The 20,018-nt window shown below is 37.4% G+C and overlaps 1 protein-coding gene across 16 annotated transcripts in view; it reads left to right on the top strand.

Annotated features, from left to right (window-relative positions):
- CMSS1 (cms1 ribosomal small subunit homolog) overlaps positions 1 to 20,018 on the top strand; it is a 362,094-nt gene that overhangs the window by 255,542 nt on the left and 86,534 nt on the right. For 5 of the 16 annotated variants that reach the window (XM_058437596.1, XM_058437594.1, XM_058437593.1 and 2 more), the window contains 2 exons: positions 8,880 to 9,030; positions 18,218 to 18,248. The exons of 9 other annotated variants lie outside the window; for them this stretch is intronic. In XM_058437596.1, coding sequence (XP_058293579.1) covers positions 8,974 to 9,030; positions 18,218 to 18,248 — 88 coding nt within the window. In that variant the 5' untranslated portion in view covers positions 8,880 to 8,973. The remainder of the gene's footprint in view (positions 1 to 8,879; positions 9,031 to 18,217; positions 18,249 to 20,018) is intronic. 2 more of the 16 variants (XM_058437592.1, XM_058437602.1) reach the window with 2 other exon arrangements.

Below are 20,018 nucleotides of genomic sequence, written 5' to 3'. Positions count from 1 at the left end.
TATCTTCATTTGGCACATTTTGTTAGAGCTCCTCAAAGAAGGCCAGGAAGTTTTCCATGCCAGTAATAAACCTTGAGGAAGCCTAGGAAATAACCCACTGGTCTGTCTTCTAACATGACAGCAGGTGTTCGTTCTACATTCAAATGCAGAGCAGGGTGCGTACCGGGCAAGACCTCCTGTTTGATTCCTCTGTGGGTCTTGTCTCTAGGAGGGCTTTATTACGAATGTTTCCACTCACTGTTTTTAAGCTTATGTCCCTTTCCTTTTAAAACACCAGAGTTAAACATTCATTACCTTTCTTCCCTTTGATTGCCCACTGAAGTTTTCACAGAGGAAGTAATGGGTTTCCTGTTTCCTTTCAGTGTGGCTATTTTGCATGCCATGGTTCTCCTCCTCTTTTTTCAGTCTTGCATGCAAGTAAAAGCAAGTCGTCTTCTACTGTTAATTGCGGGAAAAAGTTTGTGGGGGCCTTTTTTTTCCCTTCCCTCCTCCACAACTGGAAAATATGAGGCAGATCCTGTTTATGTATGCCGTAACCTCAAAAAGAGCTGATACGCTGTTGTCATTAAAGAAGAATCCCAAGCTGTTTATCCTGCAGTGGAGTACCAGAGCTCTAAATCTCACAGCCCCCCTGGGCCTCCAGGCACAGACTGTGGAGAGCTCTTCGCTGCTTTCCCAGGCCAGCTCCGAAATGCAAGGCAAAGGTTTCTGTTGCTGAATCCCTACACTCTGGGAACAGACAAGATGTCAATGTTGTGGCTTTATTAAAAATCAGGGGCTTTCTTCCCTTGTATTAACTTGTTCTTTGAAATCTGTTTTCCAGAGGCCTTTTCTACTCTAAAATGTAACTTGAATACCCATCTTTCTGCTACTTTTTTCTCTGTGGATCTCTTATCATGTTCCAGAAATCATTTTGCAAATTTATTCTATAGCCAGTATGTTTGGCAAAATTATAATAAAATAAGCTTTCTTATTTATCTAAAAACTAGTAAAAACTATGCTTGAGAAATACATCTTTCTGTTGAAGTTTGGTTCCCAATTTTTTTTTTAATCTTATTTTCTATGCATGTGCAACATTTGATTTTTTTTTTTTTTTTTTTTTTTTGAGAAAGTCTCACTCTGTTGTCCAGGCTAGAGTACAAATGGCACAATCTCAGCTCACTCACTGCAACCTCTGCCTCCTGGATTCAAGCGATTCTCTTACCTCAGCCTCCGGAGTAGCTTGGATTCCAGATGCGCACCACCACTCCTGGCTAATTTTTGTCTTTTTAATAGAGACAGGATTTCGCCGTGTTGGCCAGGCTGGTCTCGAACTCCTGACCTCAAGTGATCCACCAGCCTTATCCTCCCAAAGTGCTGGGATTATAGGCATAAGCCAAAATGCCCGGCCTGATTTTCTTCTATAATAATGATTTTTTATAAACCTTTGTTTGTATAAAGCTATTTTAATTGCTTATATTTTTTAGGATTTATTTTATTGGTCTATGTTAGTTCCCTTTGTTTTGGTTTATCCTGGGGTCAAACCCAGATTCTCCCTACAAGGATTACATTAGATAGAGATCGTCAAAACCAGAAATGATCAACCTGAAACACTTCCTGGTCAGCTTTTGCTAAAAGAAGATCTATCGATGCAATATGATTACCTTTCAAATAATGGACTTCTAATGACACAAGAGAACAATCTAGAGCATGCTAGTTACTGTCACAGAAATGGATACAGAGACAACCCACAGTCTGGTTCTCATCCTTGTGTCCTTTACCCTACAGGAGAGAAGGGCTTATGATAACGAGCAGAGATTTCACTTTTATTTTAGGAAGCTTAGAGGTTAGGAAGACCATAATTTGTTCTTTAAACATCTCTTGCATTTTTGTAAGTTCTCTTACCTTCAAAGCTTTATTCGAAGCTTCGGGTTTTTGCTTTTTACTTCCTATCCCAATCTTTGTCTTCTCTTTTATTTATTTTTTTTTTTCTTTAACTGTCTCCTATATCCACTGATGGCAGACTCTGTTTTCTTTTATCTTCTTTTCCTTATTACACAAGAATTAAATGAAGCAATGTCTATAATATAAATTCTCGGAAAAATTACACAACATGGTAATAACTAATTATAAAGGCAATTTATAGATTTGGGGAGAATTTCATCCCACAGTGATAGTAATATCGTTGGACCTGAAACCAGGACCTATTGATGACTGACCTGGGGCAATTTATCTCTGAGCTTGACTTTCCTTATCTATAAACTTATCTTAAACTCTGCAAGCTTCTTGAGCTAATCCTTCTTGGATATTAGGATTCGATTCAGGAGAGCTGAGTTGGAGCCTAGAAATCTTCATTTCTGATAAGCTCTCCAGGCAATAGGCCCTCAGACCTCACTTTGAAGACATGAAACTATATAATTTCTAAGATCATTTCCTGCCTAAAATTCTGTGATTCTGAGTCTTCTTTCAACTACATGGCTTTGGGCAGGGCTGATGCTTCCTGGAAATTCGCTGTTTCATCTGCCATATGTATAATTAAGAAATATATTTGTTAGTTATCTTGCCCGGAAAACCCTTAAAAATGTAAACAATAATTTTGATCAGAGTTAAGTACCTCTTTTTGTCACTGTTCAGTGGAGGCTTGTCTGTTTCATTCCTTTAATCTCTCATCATATGCTTATCTCTGTAAATATATTTTTCCCTCTCCAAAGGCCTCTCAGATGCTTTTCATCTTTCGGGAAGAATGTTTAAAGCCAAAGTCCAGGTGCTTACACTTTTCGACTTAATAACTGAGCTGTTTTTACTCACTGCCCCCACAACACCTTTCTTTTTCTTTTATCATTGTCAGCATGTGCTGAGCCCCTCTGCTGGACAGCTTCACATCTACTTTATGTTTTGCTATTTCTGTTATATTGCAAAATCCTATCTAATCTGTGGGTTACAATATCTGTCCGGTTGCTTTTGACATGCTTTCGAGGTTTCATCCCCACTGAATGCTGAGTTATTTTTTCCTGGATACTTAATTGTATTTTGCCAGAGTGAACTCACTGTGTACTTTACTGTTCATTTTTCTAATCTCCAGGGATCCATGAATATTGTTTGACTTCACCTCTGTTTCTTCTGCCATCTCCACCGTTAGTGCCTTATGAGGAACTTATTAATGTAACGTCTTCTCAGATTTCCAGGTCATTAATAAAGTTGTTTAATAAGATCTTTTATGCAGCCTGGGAATTAGTCAGACTTACTCAGTTTTTACAGCTCTGCTATCATTTCTTCCCCACTATTATGTCCTGTATAGTTAAGGATGCAATAGAGACAAAGATTACTTTTCAAATTACAGTTCCTGCAAGAGATATCTCTTCCCAGAAGACCCTTTACTGTTCCACATAAGAAATCAAAACTCTCATTTAATTAGAGAGGGCTTTCGGAACAAGGCTGGCCAGGGTACGCTTACATAAGCTTGTTTGCAGATTCCGGTTAGGTCTCCCAAGGTCACAGACAGCTGTGTTTTGCATTTAGCGTCCTTTGAAAGAAGAGTGGATGCTTGGATAGCTTGTACTTGACATGCAAAGAACTTAGGAACTGCATACTTTCACATGTTGCTCGTAGGTTCCAAGCAAGTGGTAACACACCATCATGCAGAAACTCTCTATCTGCCGTTATCCTGTGGGCTCTCAATCAGTGATGCATGGTGTTCTTAAGGAGTAGACTCAGGCAACAGCCAAAGTCATTTCTTTCTCTTACAATCTGAGAAGCAAGTATGTTTGTACTTCACTGAGAGTGTTTCAGGACAGCAACCAGTTTAAAAATTGAAAAGTTAAACATGAAAAAGGTGGTTAGCTATTAAGCCATGGCTGGATTTTATAGCACAAAAAGTTAATGCAAGGCAGTGTGTATTTAAGATAAGGAGGATTTAAGGAAATGGAGAGGGTAGAAGAGTAACATTCCAGGTAGAGGAATTACAAGATAGCCTTCATCCCCACAAGAATTAACATAGAAAGTAAAACAGTACAGAATGAGATAAATTCAGTAAAAATAATAAGGAATTGGCTTTGCCCAGTGGCTCACACCTATAATCACAGTGAGGTGGGACAATGAATTGAGCCTAATAGTTCAAGACCAGCCTGGGCAACATGGCAAGACCCTGTCTCTACAAGAAATAAAAAAATTAGCCAAGCATGGCCATGCATGTCTGTGGTCCTGCTACTGGGAGGCTGAGACAGGAGGATCACTTGAGCCCAGGAGGTAGAGGCTACAGTAAGCTGTGTTCGCGTCACTACACTCCAACCTGGGTGACAGAAAAAGACCCTGTCTCAAAAAAAATAAGAATAATAAGGAATTATTAAAATAGAAATTTAGGACACCCAGTTTCACTTACTCAGACTCTAAAATGGAATGTCAATAGTTTAACAGCCAGCTAAAACATTATTAATTGTACTAACAATATTGAGTTATCCTATTTATAAGTTAGAATTGGGCTTGCTTTAAAAAAAAAAAGATAACAATACATGCTGGTTTGATAACAATTTCATGTCCGTATTTTAGTATACAAACATCATATTGGTGCTAATATATTTAGTCCTCAGAACAACTAAAGAAAGTAAATTAACTTTTCAAAGTCTTGAAGTATATAGGAGGGAAAGTAACAGTAGTTATTGAAATGAAACACCCTCTAGAAATGCACCCTTGCATTTTAGCCAATAATTGATAAATCCGGAGAAAATGTAGAACTTCGCCTAACTTTTTTTTCTGTACAGTTCTTACATGTAGAACAATGACATAACACATATGTAATATAAAACATAATGATTGTCTTAATTCTCTATTGCTACGTAACAAACCACTCCGAAATGTAGTCGTTTAAAACAGCAATAATTTATTTTTTATTGACTAGGTCAAGGGTGTCCAATCTGTGACTTCCCTGGGCCACACTGCAAGAAGAATTATATTGGGCCACACATAAAATACACCAACACTAGCGATACCTGATGAGCTAAAGAAAAAAAAATTGGCCTGGCATAGTGGCTCGCGCCTGTAATCCCAGCACTTTGGGAGGCCGAGGCAGGCAGATCACTTCAGGAGTTCAAGACCAGCCTAGCCAACATGGCGAAACCCCATCTCTACTAAAAATACAAAAATTAGCCGAGCATCATGGCGGGTGCCTGTAATCCAAGCTACTCGGGAGGCTAAGGCCGGAAAATCCCTTGAACCTGGGAGGTGGAGGCTGCAGTGAGCCGAGATCATACTACTGCACTCCAGCCTGAGCGACAGAATGAGACTCCATATCAAAAAAAACGGAAAAAACGATTGCAAAAAATCTCATAATATTTTAAGAAAGTTTCCTAATTTGTGTTGGGCCACATTCAAATCTGTCCTGGGCCACATGTGGCCCACGTTGGACAAGCTTGGACCAGGTTCAACTAGATGGCTCTCTTTTCCAAATGAGGTGGGCAAGACCTCTGTAATAGCATTCAGCTGAGGCTGAAATGTACAAAATGACCCCTCATGATCCAGGGCCTCTCTCCCCAGTCCTCTCAGCATTGGCAGTCGTTTATAGTCTTTACAGCATGGTGACTGGCTTACGAGAATGCAAAGGTGAGAGTCGCCAGGCCATTTTGAGGCTTGTTTACACCTCAAAGTGGTAAAGGGTTATTATCAATGCTTTCTATTGGTCAAAGTATTCAAAAAGCCAGCCTAGATTCAAGGTAGAGGAAATAGCCTTCACTTCTTGACAGGATGGATGGCAAAGAATTTGTAACCATCTTTAATTTCCATATAGTTGCTTAGTAAATATTTGTTGACTGATAGTATGAATATTGCATTTGAACTTCTTTATGTCCTTGGTTGCATTGAAGTAATATTTATGTTATTATTTTGTGGTAGAGTTTACTTCATAGTTCATGAAAAATCAAAAGAGTTATTTTATCATGTCAGCAAAAAAGTAGATTTTTTTATTTTTGGATAAATACAGTCAGTGTCACTTTTTATTATTAAAAATCTTTGTAAGGGTGTGGAATCAGAACCCTCTTTCAAATCCTTCTGATTTTCAATTCATTGTGAGGTTCCATTATTTTATGTGAGATTATATGAATGCCCCAAACATTAGATACCTGTATTCACACTTCAGAACAAAAATTAATCCCACAGCAATTCCCAGATTTGGGGAGTTACTGCCGTTTTACAATTTCTATGCCTCATTACTCTCATGATAACCTAAAAAAAAAAAAAAAAAAATCAAGATTTGATATCTCTATTATTTAAAAAAGAACTGACATAAAATAAACCTAGATGTTGGGATTTTTTCTTTTTATTAAAGTTTAAATAATGCATATATGGGTAATGTAATCTCTAACAAAGGTTTTCATGGCATGTTGAGAAACAGTGGCTTGGAGTGGCTAGATCAAGCAACTCAAAATTCACCCTATGAGAAATTAAATGCTTCACAAAATTAACGGTGTCAACACTGGGTCTTCTGCAGCCTCTTTTAACTTTTACTCCATCCCTCTGCTGAAATAAGCTAGCTATTTTTCTTTTTTTAATTAATAAAAAATTAAAATTTTCTATTTTTTTAATAGAGACGGGGATCTTGCTATATTGCCCAGGCTGGTCTCAAACTCCTGAGCTCAACCATCCACCTGCGTCAGTCTCCCAAAGTGTTGGGATTACAAGCATGAACCACTGCACCCGGCCATCATTTTTCTTAAAGCTCTCATAACCTAGCTAAGAGGAGGAAAAAAAAAATTGTAATAACTCTTGGGTTCTGACTCTCCCTGAACAAACTATCACTTTACAGAGGGTTTCTCAAACTTTAGTGAGCATAACGATCACCCAGGGAACATGTTAAAATGTAGATTTGGGGGAGTACCCTGGACAATTTCAATTTTATAGTAAGAGATGGGGCCCAGGATCTGAATTTAGTACCTAGGGCGTTGCAGGTATAGGTGATCTGTGGACCACATTTTGAGAAATTCAGCTTAGATTTTCTCCTGCCAGTCTCAGAAAGGCTGAAACTGGTTAGGTATGAAGGAGTGATGCCTTGTTCTGTTCTCCCGATAGCAAGAGGCAGTGGGGATGGCAGGAAGACTTAAGGTGGGTTCGTCAGATGATTAGAATCGATGTCATTTCTTGGTCATATCAGCTAATTATTTATTTGCATTGGAACTGGAAGTCTTGTGAGAATAGATATGGAATGTTTCACCAGTCAGTTACTTACTGAATAAGGCAAGGACTGCCTTTTCTTGCATAGTCCTATTTTAGGATGGATGTGTACACTTTTCCTGCCATGGTTACCAAAGCAATCCCTTTGGAACCAGCCCATGGTGCTGTCCTAAAGGATGAGTTGAGAATATTAATTGGTTTTAGGTCTGTGTTTGCAGAAGATAAAAAGGAGTCACATATTTATGTCACTATTTATTCAAGAACTATCTGTTGAGCATCTTGCATAATGAAGGTGTTATTTTAGACACTCTCAACAGCCAATGCTGTATCCATTAGTCTTGCTGATATTTCTAGCCCCTTATTTGATGAGCCTGAATTTTTGAAAAGAATTGCAGAACTTCAGACCACCTCCATGGTTCATAATCCTCTCTCAAGATGGAACTTCACCAAAGCCACCCAAGAGTCCTTCTAATCTTAACATTTTCAAGAGATAAATCATCTTTTATCTCTTTTTTTGTCAGCAATAAAAATGGAGAACAAATCACCTTTCATATAAAACAAATTATATACCATGGTTTATTATTATCCAGCAGATACACTGATGGTGGTCGGTTTATGCTTTTGGAAACCCCGCAGGATTCTTTGAAAGCCCACTGTCATACTCTTAAGCAAATTTTAATCTTGTCTATCAATGCTAGTCTCTTAGAGGAATCTGATTATACTTGACAACCCTTATCTTCCATATATATTTATGTAGAAAGATCTCTCTGTGGATAGCTCAGGGATTAACGACTCACGAAGATTCTTTGGTTGGGAATAACGTCGTGTAGTTTGGCCTCTGCACCCTAATTGTTGCCTCCTTGAAGCCTGCATGCCAGTATAGTGTGATTTTATGAGAGTAACAGTCATAAAAAGTTCTCTAAGAAGGGATTTTTTAAAAAATATATCCATCAATACAGGTAAATAATAAATGTTAGAATGATACATCACATCTTTTTATTATTTTTATTATCAGTGTCTTTTCTTAGTTGTTTTAGAGCCAGGTTTCTCATTCTGTTCTGGGTCTTAGTTGCAGAGGGCTGTCCTGTGCATCGTAGGATGTTTAGCAGCATCCTTGGCCTCTACCATGCCAGTAGCACCCTCTGAGTTGTGACAATTAAAAAGTGTCTCCAGACACTGTCAGATGTCTTCCCAAGACAACATTGCCTTCAATTGCTGTTTTAGAGTAGGAGGTATGGCATATTTAGACTTTAGGCTATCTGAGGAAAAACTGTTCCAGTATCTTATGATATTCTCTCCCCATCTTCCAAAAAGTGCTACATGAGCCTCTGAAAATATTGGCATGTTCCTAGACATTTTTAGTTCAGTTCAATCTTTAAAATGGAATTGCAAAATACAAACAACTCTTTATTTTCCCATTATGTTGTTTATAACAAATCAAGAACATTATTGCTGAAGAGTCATATATCATAAAGTGTGCTGCATAGAATTCATAGAATAGAATCTATTTAACATACTGACCTAAGCTGCACATGTAAAAAGTAAATACTACTTATTACTCATATAACTCATAGGCAAGAATTTACAAATACAGTATAGCAAAAACTTAAAAGGAACTCCTCTGTACTGCTGGGGAGGGAGGTCAAAATTTTTTGTCATCACAGATAAGAAAACTCACTGTTATCATAACTTACAGCTTTAAGACTGGTAGTTAGTTAATGGTTTCTATTTTCTTCTATCAGTGAGAAATTATTCGTTTCCAGGAATCTCTTGGAGAAGACAGCCCATAATATCTGAGTGAGGAATGAGCCAGCTTTGAAGACCCTAAACAGCAGCATGGCATTCATATTTCTGGTCAGAAGAATGCAGCTCTGGGAAACAGGGTCCCACAGGGTAACTATTTTTTGGTTATAGTCGAGCTCCAACAAATTTTATTTAGGAAGACTTTATAGATGCCACACAAACACACCCATTTTTTATACCCTTACTTAAATTTATTGTTACATGTTTCTGTTTCTGTGAGGTCCACACATGTCACAAAATCTGTTTTTCAGCATGGTAGTCATAGACTTACCTTTGTTGACTTAAGACACCACCTAGTCTGAAGAGATATAATTCACCCCTTGGGTTTATTTTGTGAGAATGGCCTATTGTACATTCCACAATCTGTAGAATTAGCTTGCCTGTGGTTTTGAAAAAAGAACAAATTGAGAACTCTTGCCCTTGTGGTTTTATTTAATGTTTAGAAAAGTTCAAGTTTAATCTAGTACTTTGGGATGTATATATTCTACTGGCTATATTTATGAAATTACAATTGTTTTGCAGCATTTCCAGCTCTAAATAAAATTATGTATGGATTTTATTGTTTAGGGTCAGACATGTTGGCAGTCAGTACCTGACAGGGTCAAAGTGAGAGTTTTTTTACTTAATGCTTCAGGATATTCAACATAAGACTCTCCAGAATATTCAACATAAGAATTAACTAAATAGTTTTACTTTTTCTTGGGCTTGCTTGTGCCTGTAATTATTTGTTTGTTTTTATCTTGACCAACTAGTTAATTGCCAAAGGATTATTTTAGATAAGTAGCCCTTAAAGTATGTTGTGTGGAACAGCAGCATCAGCATTACCTGGAAACTTGCAAGAAATGAAACTTCCTAGACCCAACCCCAGGCCTAGTGAATCAGAAACCCTAGGGGTGGAGCCCAGTGATCTGTATTTTAGCAAGCTCTCCATCTGATTCTAATGCACAGCGAGATTTGAGAATCATTGTTTCAGACCATAATCATTGTGACATTTTCCCGTCTTGTCTCTGATGCCATGAAAAGCAAATGATTTTTGCTAAGAAACAAATATTAGTTGCTTAGTGCATGCTTCTTTATCTTGTTTAAAATATGAGGCCTACAGTTAGTGTCACATTTTTTAAAGTGTTAGAATAATCAGTCTTAACTAAATTGTGTTTTCAACTTCATAAAAAAATTTTTTAACATCACCATTTCTTTGTTTGTTTGTTTGTTTGTTTAGAGAAGGGGGTCTCCCTATTGTTGCCCAGGCTGGTTTCAAACTTCTGGGCTCAAGCAATCCTCCCACCTTGGCCTCCCAAAGTGCTAGTATTAAGACATGAGCCACCGTGCCTGGCCTGATTCTTGCCATTGGAAGTTCTATAGTAGCTTTTGGTCAAAAGTACTAAGGTTGTGAGCATAACTATCAAAATAAAATTTATGTATGCTGAAGTTGACAGCTGAATTACAAAGAATATTTCTCCGTTATAGTTAATTTGTGTTATTTCTTCCTTTCATAAAATAATAATAATGCTTGTATTAAAATTCTGCTACCCCCATGCCAGCAGAAAGGAGCTCAGTTTTTAAAATAAAGCCTCAGGCCACGAGACCCATGCCATTTGCTGCATGTCTAGGCTTCTAGATTATGCATTTGTGCCCCAGTTAAGCAAAAGCTCCATATTGTTATTTCATGTACATGTTTAAATAACTTTAATGGCAGCCTTTGGAGTGGCTCATTTTAAAAGTCCCTTTTAGTCTACTACCTGCTATTTTTCACTAGCCCATTGAGTAAAGGGGTTTTTCATGCTACCCACGTAAAAATATGCAAATATTTATAAGCTTAGGTCCACCAAACTAGTTAATTTGGACCTAAATATGAATTTTGATCAAGGCTGCTTGCAAATTCACATTTTGGGCTCACTTTCAGATTTCAGATATATAGAAAAACTCAGAGAAAATGAATAAAGCCTTTCAGTGCTCCAAAGATTTGTTTAAAAGGAACAGCCACTAAAAACGGGAAAACAGTACAGTATTATGGGAAGTAAGAACCTTATGATAGCCGTGTCTCTTAAACAGAGCTTTATAAAGAGGAACTGATGTGGTTTTACCATGTCTATGCAAGGGATTTGACCGTAAAGCCATAAGTTAGAGAAATTGTCACTTACGTATAAACACGAGCATATGGATATTACAGATCAACCTCACTTTTTCCACTTATTTGTGTTCCCCAAACTGAATATTTATAAATCAAATCATAGTTTTCACTTGGTTCATATTATCATCTCAGAGCTGTAGCTTCTTTTTCACTTGAGTAGGTGGAATTTGGCTGCTAAAATACCTATCCCCAATCAGTCCCAGCCTTGTATCAAGTTAGGGAATTATAAATGAAGTAGCCACTATGTAAAGGTAATGTAATGAATCCAAGAATTATCTTATAATGCAGAAACTCATTCCTTGTCCATGTCTTTAGCTTCAGATTTTTCTGTCATTTGCTGAATTGTGGCCCACTTTTAAATATGTATGTATGGAACAGATCTCTGCTGAATCTCCTAAACTAAGCCATATCCCCTAAAGTGGTAATTTCCAGCCCAGGCTGCTCAATAGAATCACAAGAGAAACAGTCCTGATGAGTTGAATTAGAATCCCTGGATATGGAATTGTTTAAAAAGTATCTAAGGTGATTCTACTGTACAACCAACCTGAAGTTTGCCAGAAGAGAACATTAATATTTTAGAACAGCTTATTATGGTAGATAGTGTGATTATAAACTAGTTAAAATGTTTCACACCAAGAGGACTGATGTTTTATATCTTCCCTTCTCCTTAAAGAATTCATTTCTTTCTGCTTCCTCATGTAGGGAAAAATGACTGACTTTTACTATAATAGCAGGGTCTTTTTATACAAATGTTGCCCATTTGGGACTATGCTTTCTCCAAGTACTTGTAATTTCTCAAAAACATACATCAATCCAAAGTTCCTTTGCTTTTTTATCTCAGAAGCAAAAATATCCCCATTTCTTCCTCTCTTATCAACCAAGACCCCTCTGTGTTCCTCTTTCATCCTTCATCTCAGCATAGCTCTAAGATGCAGGCAAATAACATCCTTAAGCTTACAGGCTTTCCGTCTCTCATGAGGGAATGAAGTGCCTTTCCTCCAGCTGAAATGTTTATGAAGTACTCTTCAGCCACTGAGTGTTCTGTCATTTTTGTCTGTCACTTGGGAATCAGAGCTATGCATGTGGATGATGACCCCCTCCTAAGTGGCCAAATAAAAGAAGTTACATATGTCTTTTATTCACTCTGTGTTTCTCTGGAGACCTCGACTAGCAGGAAAAGAGGTGGTTACATTTTCATGAAGAGTAATATACTCCCAAGTTGCATTTTAGTGGATAACTTAGCTCTGGGTTAGATTCTTCAGCATAAAGGTCACCACTTCTAATATAGAGGGTCATGAGTTTATTCATTGGACAAGTTAATCAAATGGCTGCTGTAGTTGAAAAGTACATCTGCGTTTGAATAAAATATGATTCGTTTTAGAGAGTTAAACTTGATGTTTGGTTTCCTTCAGGTAATAAAATAGCCTTTAATGAAATAAACATGTACCTTTCTGCAGCGAACCTGCATAAAGAGCATAGAACAGTTGCATTTCCTTTCTGGCAGTGGTAGAGAGTTTTTGACCTGCCATGGGCTGCTTTATTTTATTCAGTCTCAAGTAGTTAACCTATTGAGCTGATTAGAAAACAACTAGAAGTCATTCAGTACCACAGAAGAAAGGGACAGAAAAGCCACAAAGTTAGTTGTACTTGTTTGGACATCAGTATCATTGATTATATCATTCCAGGTATTACTACTGAGAAATGTCTTGGAACCAGCTGACCCCCTCTAGTTCTAATACCATAAAGGGGAGAAAAAATCCAGATTCTACTCTTATCTGTGCTTTATCACTTATAACAGTACCTAACTCCTAGTTGATACTCAAATACTTCTTTTACAATTTTTTTAGCCCTAAACCTGTTTACCCAGATCAAATACCTTTTTAAGAAAAATTAAACTGATATTTATTACCCACCAGGCTAAAGTCAAAAATATGTGCCTTCCTATGAATCATTGCAGCAATTTAGTGTAGAGCCTTTTTAAATTTTTGATAAAAATCACTGGAGAGTTGGGAGCAATGGCTAACCCATTTTTTCACTTTTTAAAATTTACATATGGTAAAATTCACTTTTGTGTCTAGGACAGGTCTGTGATTCAGACAAATGCATACAGTAGTGAGATCACCACCATAATCAAAATGCAAAGCACTTCCATCACCCCCAGAAATCCTTCAGGCTCCCTTTGTAATCAGTCCCTCTCTATTCTCAACCCCTAGTAACTGCTGATTTTTTTTCTATTCCTCTAATTTTACCTTTTCCTGAATGTCATATAAATGGAATCATGGCATTTTGAATATGGTTTCTTTCACTTAGCAGAATGTACTTGAGATAATATCCAAATTGTCATGTGTACCAACAGTTTGTTCCTTTTTGCTGCTGTTTAATGTGCTGTCATACAGCTGTACCATAGTTTGCTAATCCACTTACCAGTTGAAGGACATTTGGGTTATTTTCTGTTTGGGGCAATTATGAATAAAGCCACTATTAATGTTCATGTAGAGGTTTTAAGTGAATGTAGCTTTCTTGTGAGTGTTTCTCTAGGAGTGGAATTACTGGGCTTTGTTGTAAATGAATGTTTAGCATCTTATAAAGAACTGCCAAACGGTTTTCCAAAGTGATTGTACTATTTTGTATTCCCACCAACAGTGTATGAAAAATTCCAGTTGCTCAGCAACCTCACCAGCAATTGGTATTGTCAGTGGGTTAGTTTGGTTTTGGTTTTGGTTGACTGGGTTTTGTTTTCTTTTTTTTTTTGGTCATTCTAATAGTGGTATCTCCTTGTGGTTTTAATTTGTATTTCCACAATGACTAATGGTGTTGAGCATCTTTTCATAGGCCTATTTTTCATCCAAGTATAGTCTTTAGTGAGGCATCTTTTAAAACCTTTTGCTTTTTTGTTTAATTGTTTTCTTATTATTGAGTTTTGAGATTTATTTATATATTCTGAATACAAGGCTTTTTCAGATATATAACTTGCAAGTTTTTTTCCCCAGTCTTTGGTTTGCCATTTCATTATATTAATAATGTCTTTCACAAAGGAAAAGTTTTTGAGGAAGACCAATTGATCAGTGTTCTCTTATGGACTGTGCTTCTGGTGTTGTACCTAAGGAATCTTTTCCTAACACAAACTCACAAAGATTTTCTCCTATTGTTTCAACTATAATTTTTTTTTTTTTTAAGTCTCGCTCTGTCACCCAGGCTGGAGTGCAGTGGCGAGATCTTGACTCACTGCAACCTCCACCTCTACCTCCAGGGTTCAAGTGATTCTCCTGCCTCAGCCTCTCGAGTAGCTGGGATTACAGGTGCCCGCCACCATGCCTGGCTAATTTTGTATTTGTAGTAGAGATGGGATTTTACCATGTTGGCCAGGCTGATCAGGAACTCCTGACCTGAGGTGATCTGCCCGCCTCAGCCTCCCAAAGTGCTGGGATTACAGGCATGAACCACTGCACCTGGCCCTAACTATAATTTTTTAAACTACTTTTGTAGGTTTTTAAAGTGAAATTTGGAAGCCTGCTGGGATGGAAAAGGCAGTGAAAGAAGTTCTCATTATATGTGTCCCTTGGACATCCCTTACCTAAACCAAAAGCTTAAATTGATACAGAAAAAAATAGTTTCATTTTAGAAGTTAATATAGGTTTTCAGTGTAACGTTCAGACATTATGGAATACAGATACCCAGATCCCCCAAAACTAAAAATAATGCAAATGAGTAAGTTATTATTGTCAGAGGAAATATATGAAGACATAGCTAATATATGGATAACTAAATTATTCATTTTCTGATTGAAATTAACTTTTGAAACCTAAATCATTTCAAAATCTTTGTATTTGTAGAAAGTGAATATTCTGCACATTGATAATTCATAATAAATTGCTGAGAAAACGATTACATTTTCAAAAGTGTCAGAGCACACCAGTTTCCTCAGTTTTACACAGACATCAAGTTCTTGCTCTTTCCTTTCTCTCCTTCTCTGCAGTTTTCTGTCCTTTTTCTCCTCATCACTCCCTTGAGTCTCCCATTTTTCTTGCTAATCCTGACATATCTTCTCGTCCTTGTGCCTTGTAATTTCTTTTTCTTCATATTTTCCTCTCTCTTCTCTATCTGCCCCACTCTTTAGTATCTTTTAATTCACTACAATATGAAACCAGTTTCTTTCTCTGGGTAGTATTTATTTAGTGAGCTCTTTTTTTCCTTTTTGTGATTTAAATGTTTATTTTTTGTTATTTTTATTTTTTGTCCTTCTGACTCAGAAATTTTTTAGAAGCACTAAGTAAGTCACTGTTTGCATGTACTTGAATCAATCATGGTTTACACTCTCCAGAGAGAAAGTATCCTTTGATGAAATAAGGACATTTCCCACCTCTGCTCTGTAAAGCACCAGTATTAGAAGGCATCAGTGAGGATCATTTTATCCATTTCCCTACCAGTAAAGTATCCAAGAGTAAAAGTTATATAATATAGTTAACATGAAGTGTCTAGACATAGCTACTTTGCTAATACATTCCAATGTCTAGCTCTTGTTTTCAGTGGCTTAAAGATATGTAGCAATCTTATTGATCTGCTTTCCAATTTTTCTGGCTGTATTTGCCCTACAGGAAGTATTTTATTAATTAGAGTTCAGTTGCATTTTCTAATATTACTACATGCATATCCACAAGCAAAACCACCCAGAGAGATTTACTTGGTTTTCCTGTTCTTTCCTACTTAACAATGCTAGCTAATACTCTTCGAAATTAAATATTTTCTTTGTTTTTACTAACTTTATGCAAGTAATGGATTAACTGAATTTAAAGCCCTAAAGAGTAGATGGAGATGAAGATATGAAGATTTTTCTGCATCCACCTATAAGTCAAAGCCTCATGTCAAGCAAAAAGGATAGGAAGCAGAAACATTTCTAAAACTGAACAATTTAACAGACTAGAACTATGCATTTCCCATTATGGTTCTTTATATGATATTTGATAACTGAATCACTTTACTGATGTCTTACCTTTGAGTGAAAAGGTAGTATAATATAAATACAAATTTAATAGGCATTTGTATGAAGTAAGAATTCATTGCTCGTTAATAATCTGGAAAAGAAGACACCCGTGGCTAATTGAGGAAGATTTAGTCAGGCTTTTTAAGTAGAATGTCATATTAGGAACAACTGGATTCTAGTCTTCATTTTTGCCACCTGCTAGTTCAGTGACCTGGAGCAGGTCTTGTCTTCCGTTTCCTAGGCCGTGAAATGTGGGAATTGACTCAGATGATCTCTAAGACCTCCTCTAGTATTGAACAAAATTGGAGGGAGGAAATAGTACACTCATCTTCCCTACTCCCCCCATTACCGCAAAGCCAGCTAGCTTTTCTCCTGATAGGAGCGTGGAGCCACAGAAAACTTCACTGACATTTATCTCAAAGCTCATTGCTTCACTGTCTTCAGCTGATCCTTCTGAGCTCCTTCCGTGGAGGGCTTGTTCCAAGGGCAGTCCCTCCCTGAACTATGAAGCACTCTATGAATGCCCCGTTCTAGTAAGGCCCCAGGCATCTTTGTCCACATGGATCCATTGTGCACCTGTTTGCTATTGTTTTCTTCAAGATTCAAATTTAACTGTCCGGATCTTCTAAGTCTTTAAGATAGTCAAGGGAACATTAGCTCACTGAAAATAATTGAAAACACCTTTTGGAAAAGTGCAGCTGGGAATGCAAGCATGGGATTCAATCATGCTGGTTGTGATTTTTCAGGGAAGAGATTATTCCTCTACCTTATAACATTTTCTAAGAAATTTAGAGAAAGCAATTCCAGCTCTGATTTTCTGAGTCATAGTCTTTTCTGAGTCATGCGACAGAGATGCAGACTTGCCCAGGGCCTCCCAGTGGTAGGTTATGAAACTGTTCTGCAATCCCCTGCCTGGGCTCTTTCTCTGCAACACTAGCCTCTGCCTTTCCAAAGCCAAACAGACCATCCTGGGGTTGCAGTAATGTTCTCTGTAGCATTTCCCATTGCCTTTGACCCTGAGTCACTCCTATCATGAAATAAGGCTATATTTAATTAGGACACCCAAATGCTCAGGAAAACCTCTCCATCAGAACTGCACAACTTGTCTCATCACCACTGTCCTAGGAGCTCTCTGCAGGTATACCAGTGCTGACAGGCTGACTGGCCTCTCCTGTCCTCCCTAGAGTTTGCCTGCTTCATTCCATCCCGTGTAGTCTAAAGTATATTTTAAGAAAACTTGAAATGAGTGCAGAGGTTAAACATTTCAAAGTAGCTTGGGATTACAAGTAATTTTAACCCAAGGTCATTTGGAAAATGTCATTCTTGAAACCCTACCTTAGGCCTGGGCACAGTGGCTCACGCCTGTAATCCCAGCACTTTGGGAGGCCGAGGTGGGCAGATCACGAGATCAGGAGATCGAGACCATCCTGGCTAACACGGTGAAACCTTGTCTCTACTAAAAATACAAAAACTTAGCCGGGCATGGTGGTGGGCTCCTGTAGTCCCAGCTACTAGGGAGGCTAAGGCAGGAGAATGGCGTGAACCTGGGAAGCGGAGCTTGCAGTGAGCCAAGATTGTGCCACTGCACTCCAGCCTGGGTGACAGAGCAAGACTCTGTCTCAAAAAAAAAAAAAAAAAGAAACCCTACCTTTAAGGGGTGTGCATGTATGTATGTGTGTCCATGTTCACCTTCTTTTTCCAAAACAAAATGTTTTAATAAATGAACTTTGTGGAATTTGATTGGAAAGACTCATGTTTTGTAAGGGAAGAAGCAGTGTAAGAAATTAGGTAACAAGAGCAGCCAGTTTTAAAGATGCATGCTGATAAATGCTTTGCAGCACAAGTCTTCTACCCTGTTCCCAGCCATAATCATCATAAGTTATTCTGTCACCAGAAATGTAGCCATATTCTAACTTATGTGCCTGACTTACATTACAAAAGCATACTAGCTTCTCAATTTCCCACATAATCTTTGTATCTGAAGCCACTTGAGTATCCCAAATTCCTGTTTCTGCCATCTCTGACAAGAATAAAAATAATGTTGGAAAACTAACCATTTTCTACCAGTATCATTAGGCAGAAGTAAAATCCTTTTTCTAGACATATTTCCAATATTTTCTTTAAGACGGGATTATTTGCTCAGTCTCTCCTCTCGTGATTCACAGGTACATTGTTCCGATTCCACGCTGGGCCTGAGTAAGTATTAATTGAAACTGTAAAGGCAGTATATAGCATGGTGGTTAAGAACTCAGGTTCTAGGGTCAGATTTCTCAGGTTAGAATCTTAACGCTGATCTTTACCAGCTATGTGTCCTAGGGCAAGTTGCTTGATCTCTCTGGACCTTATTTGTGCCACATATGTAAAATGGGGTTGCAGATATTAATATCTATTTCATAGGGCTATTATGAGCAGTGGTCCTCAAAAATGTACTCTGTAAAGAACTTAGAAAAAATGCATACTTCCTCACACATTTTTAAGTTGGATCTAAAACTTTTTATCATGGCTTTCAAAGTTTATTTTTGTTAAATGGGAGGTAGAAAAGAGTAAATATTCTATAACAGTATTAAATAAGAATTGATTGTGATTGAAAATAGTTGACCTGCTGGCTAAAGATGTCCTGATGAAAGTATGTGTCCCTGAAACCAGTAGTATATCCCGTCATAGCATATTTTGGATTCCAGGAGTCTGTTTACCCCAAAGACAATGGTATACAAGATAATGAACTGTAATAAGATTTGTTTTCAGTGAGAAGTTTGGCTTTTTTTTTTTTTTTAACATGGAAAAGCCAATATGAATGTAGTTGGATTCTCAGGCGGCTAAAAAATAAAGTACAAATGGAAGTTAAGGTCTAAAGACAAATTTCCTTAAAATACCCTTGCATGTGCGTATCTTGTATTTGCATGCCCAGAACACATACCCCAGTTGGAAGGCCACTAGTTATGAGGGTTAAATGAGTCAATGCATGTTAAGCTCCTAGAATAACGCCTGGTATCTAGTATGCACTGAGCAAACATACATTATTGCTATTATTATTTTAGGTTCTCCCTTTAGAAAAAAAATATACTTACTCTGAGGTCCTACCTTGTCCTCATGTGTTATCTCCCTGCATTCAGCATCCTTTAGAATTAAGTGACTAAGGATCAGAAGTATCTATTACCTCTGTATTAGGATCATGGTTCCATTCTTCTACAAGACAAACTCATTCCAGGAGTTAACAGCGGGGACTTTCTGGTCAAATTCTATTCAGTTTGGCTATCTATAAATATGACATTCTCATGGATACACATAACTCTCACTACCTATGGATCCAGCCTGATGCTAAAGGTTCCATAAATTGAGAATTTGTGGGGTTTCATAAATACCTTGAAGGAGTAGAGGTTACTAGATAACTGCAGAAATAGAATACAGAATGGAAAAAATTGAAGTGTAAAATTTTAAAAGAAAAGATTAGCTCATTTTAAACATACTCTATGCACTGGTCATCAGACACTTAGAAATCTCAAAATCAAAACAGGGACCCCTGGCCTAACATATTACCAGATATGCTGAGTTGAGCAGCTTATGTCATTAGATATTAGTTGTGTTTTTATAGCTGATGTCTTCTGCAACTCTTTAGTTACCAAAACAATGTATGTTCATTTTAGAAAAGTCAGATAATCCAGAAGGAGAAAATGAAAGTCACTGATTTTCTACCACCTAAGGATAAAGATTTTGATACATATCTTCTCATTATTTTTCTTACAAAAAATATATACTTTTAATTTTTTAAGTAAACTATTTACTTTGAGATAATTGTGATTCACATGGATTTATAAGGAATAATTCAGAGTGATTCCACATACTCTTCAACCAGTTTCCTCCAATGGTGACATCTTACAGAACTATAGTGGAATGTCACAACCAGTATATTTACATTGATACAGCTTAGAAAACATTTCTGTCACCACAAGGATCCCTCATGTTCCC

The sequence above is a fragment of the Hylobates moloch genome, unplaced genomic scaffold (genome assembly GCF_009828535.3).
Source record: "Hylobates moloch isolate HMO894 unplaced genomic scaffold, HMol_V3 SCAFFOLD_4, whole genome shotgun sequence".
NCBI classification, from domain to species: Eukaryota; Metazoa; Chordata; class Mammalia; order Primates; family Hylobatidae; genus Hylobates; species Hylobates moloch.
Note: the sequence above shows the minus strand (reverse complement) of the source record. Positions and strands in the feature narration are given on the sequence as shown.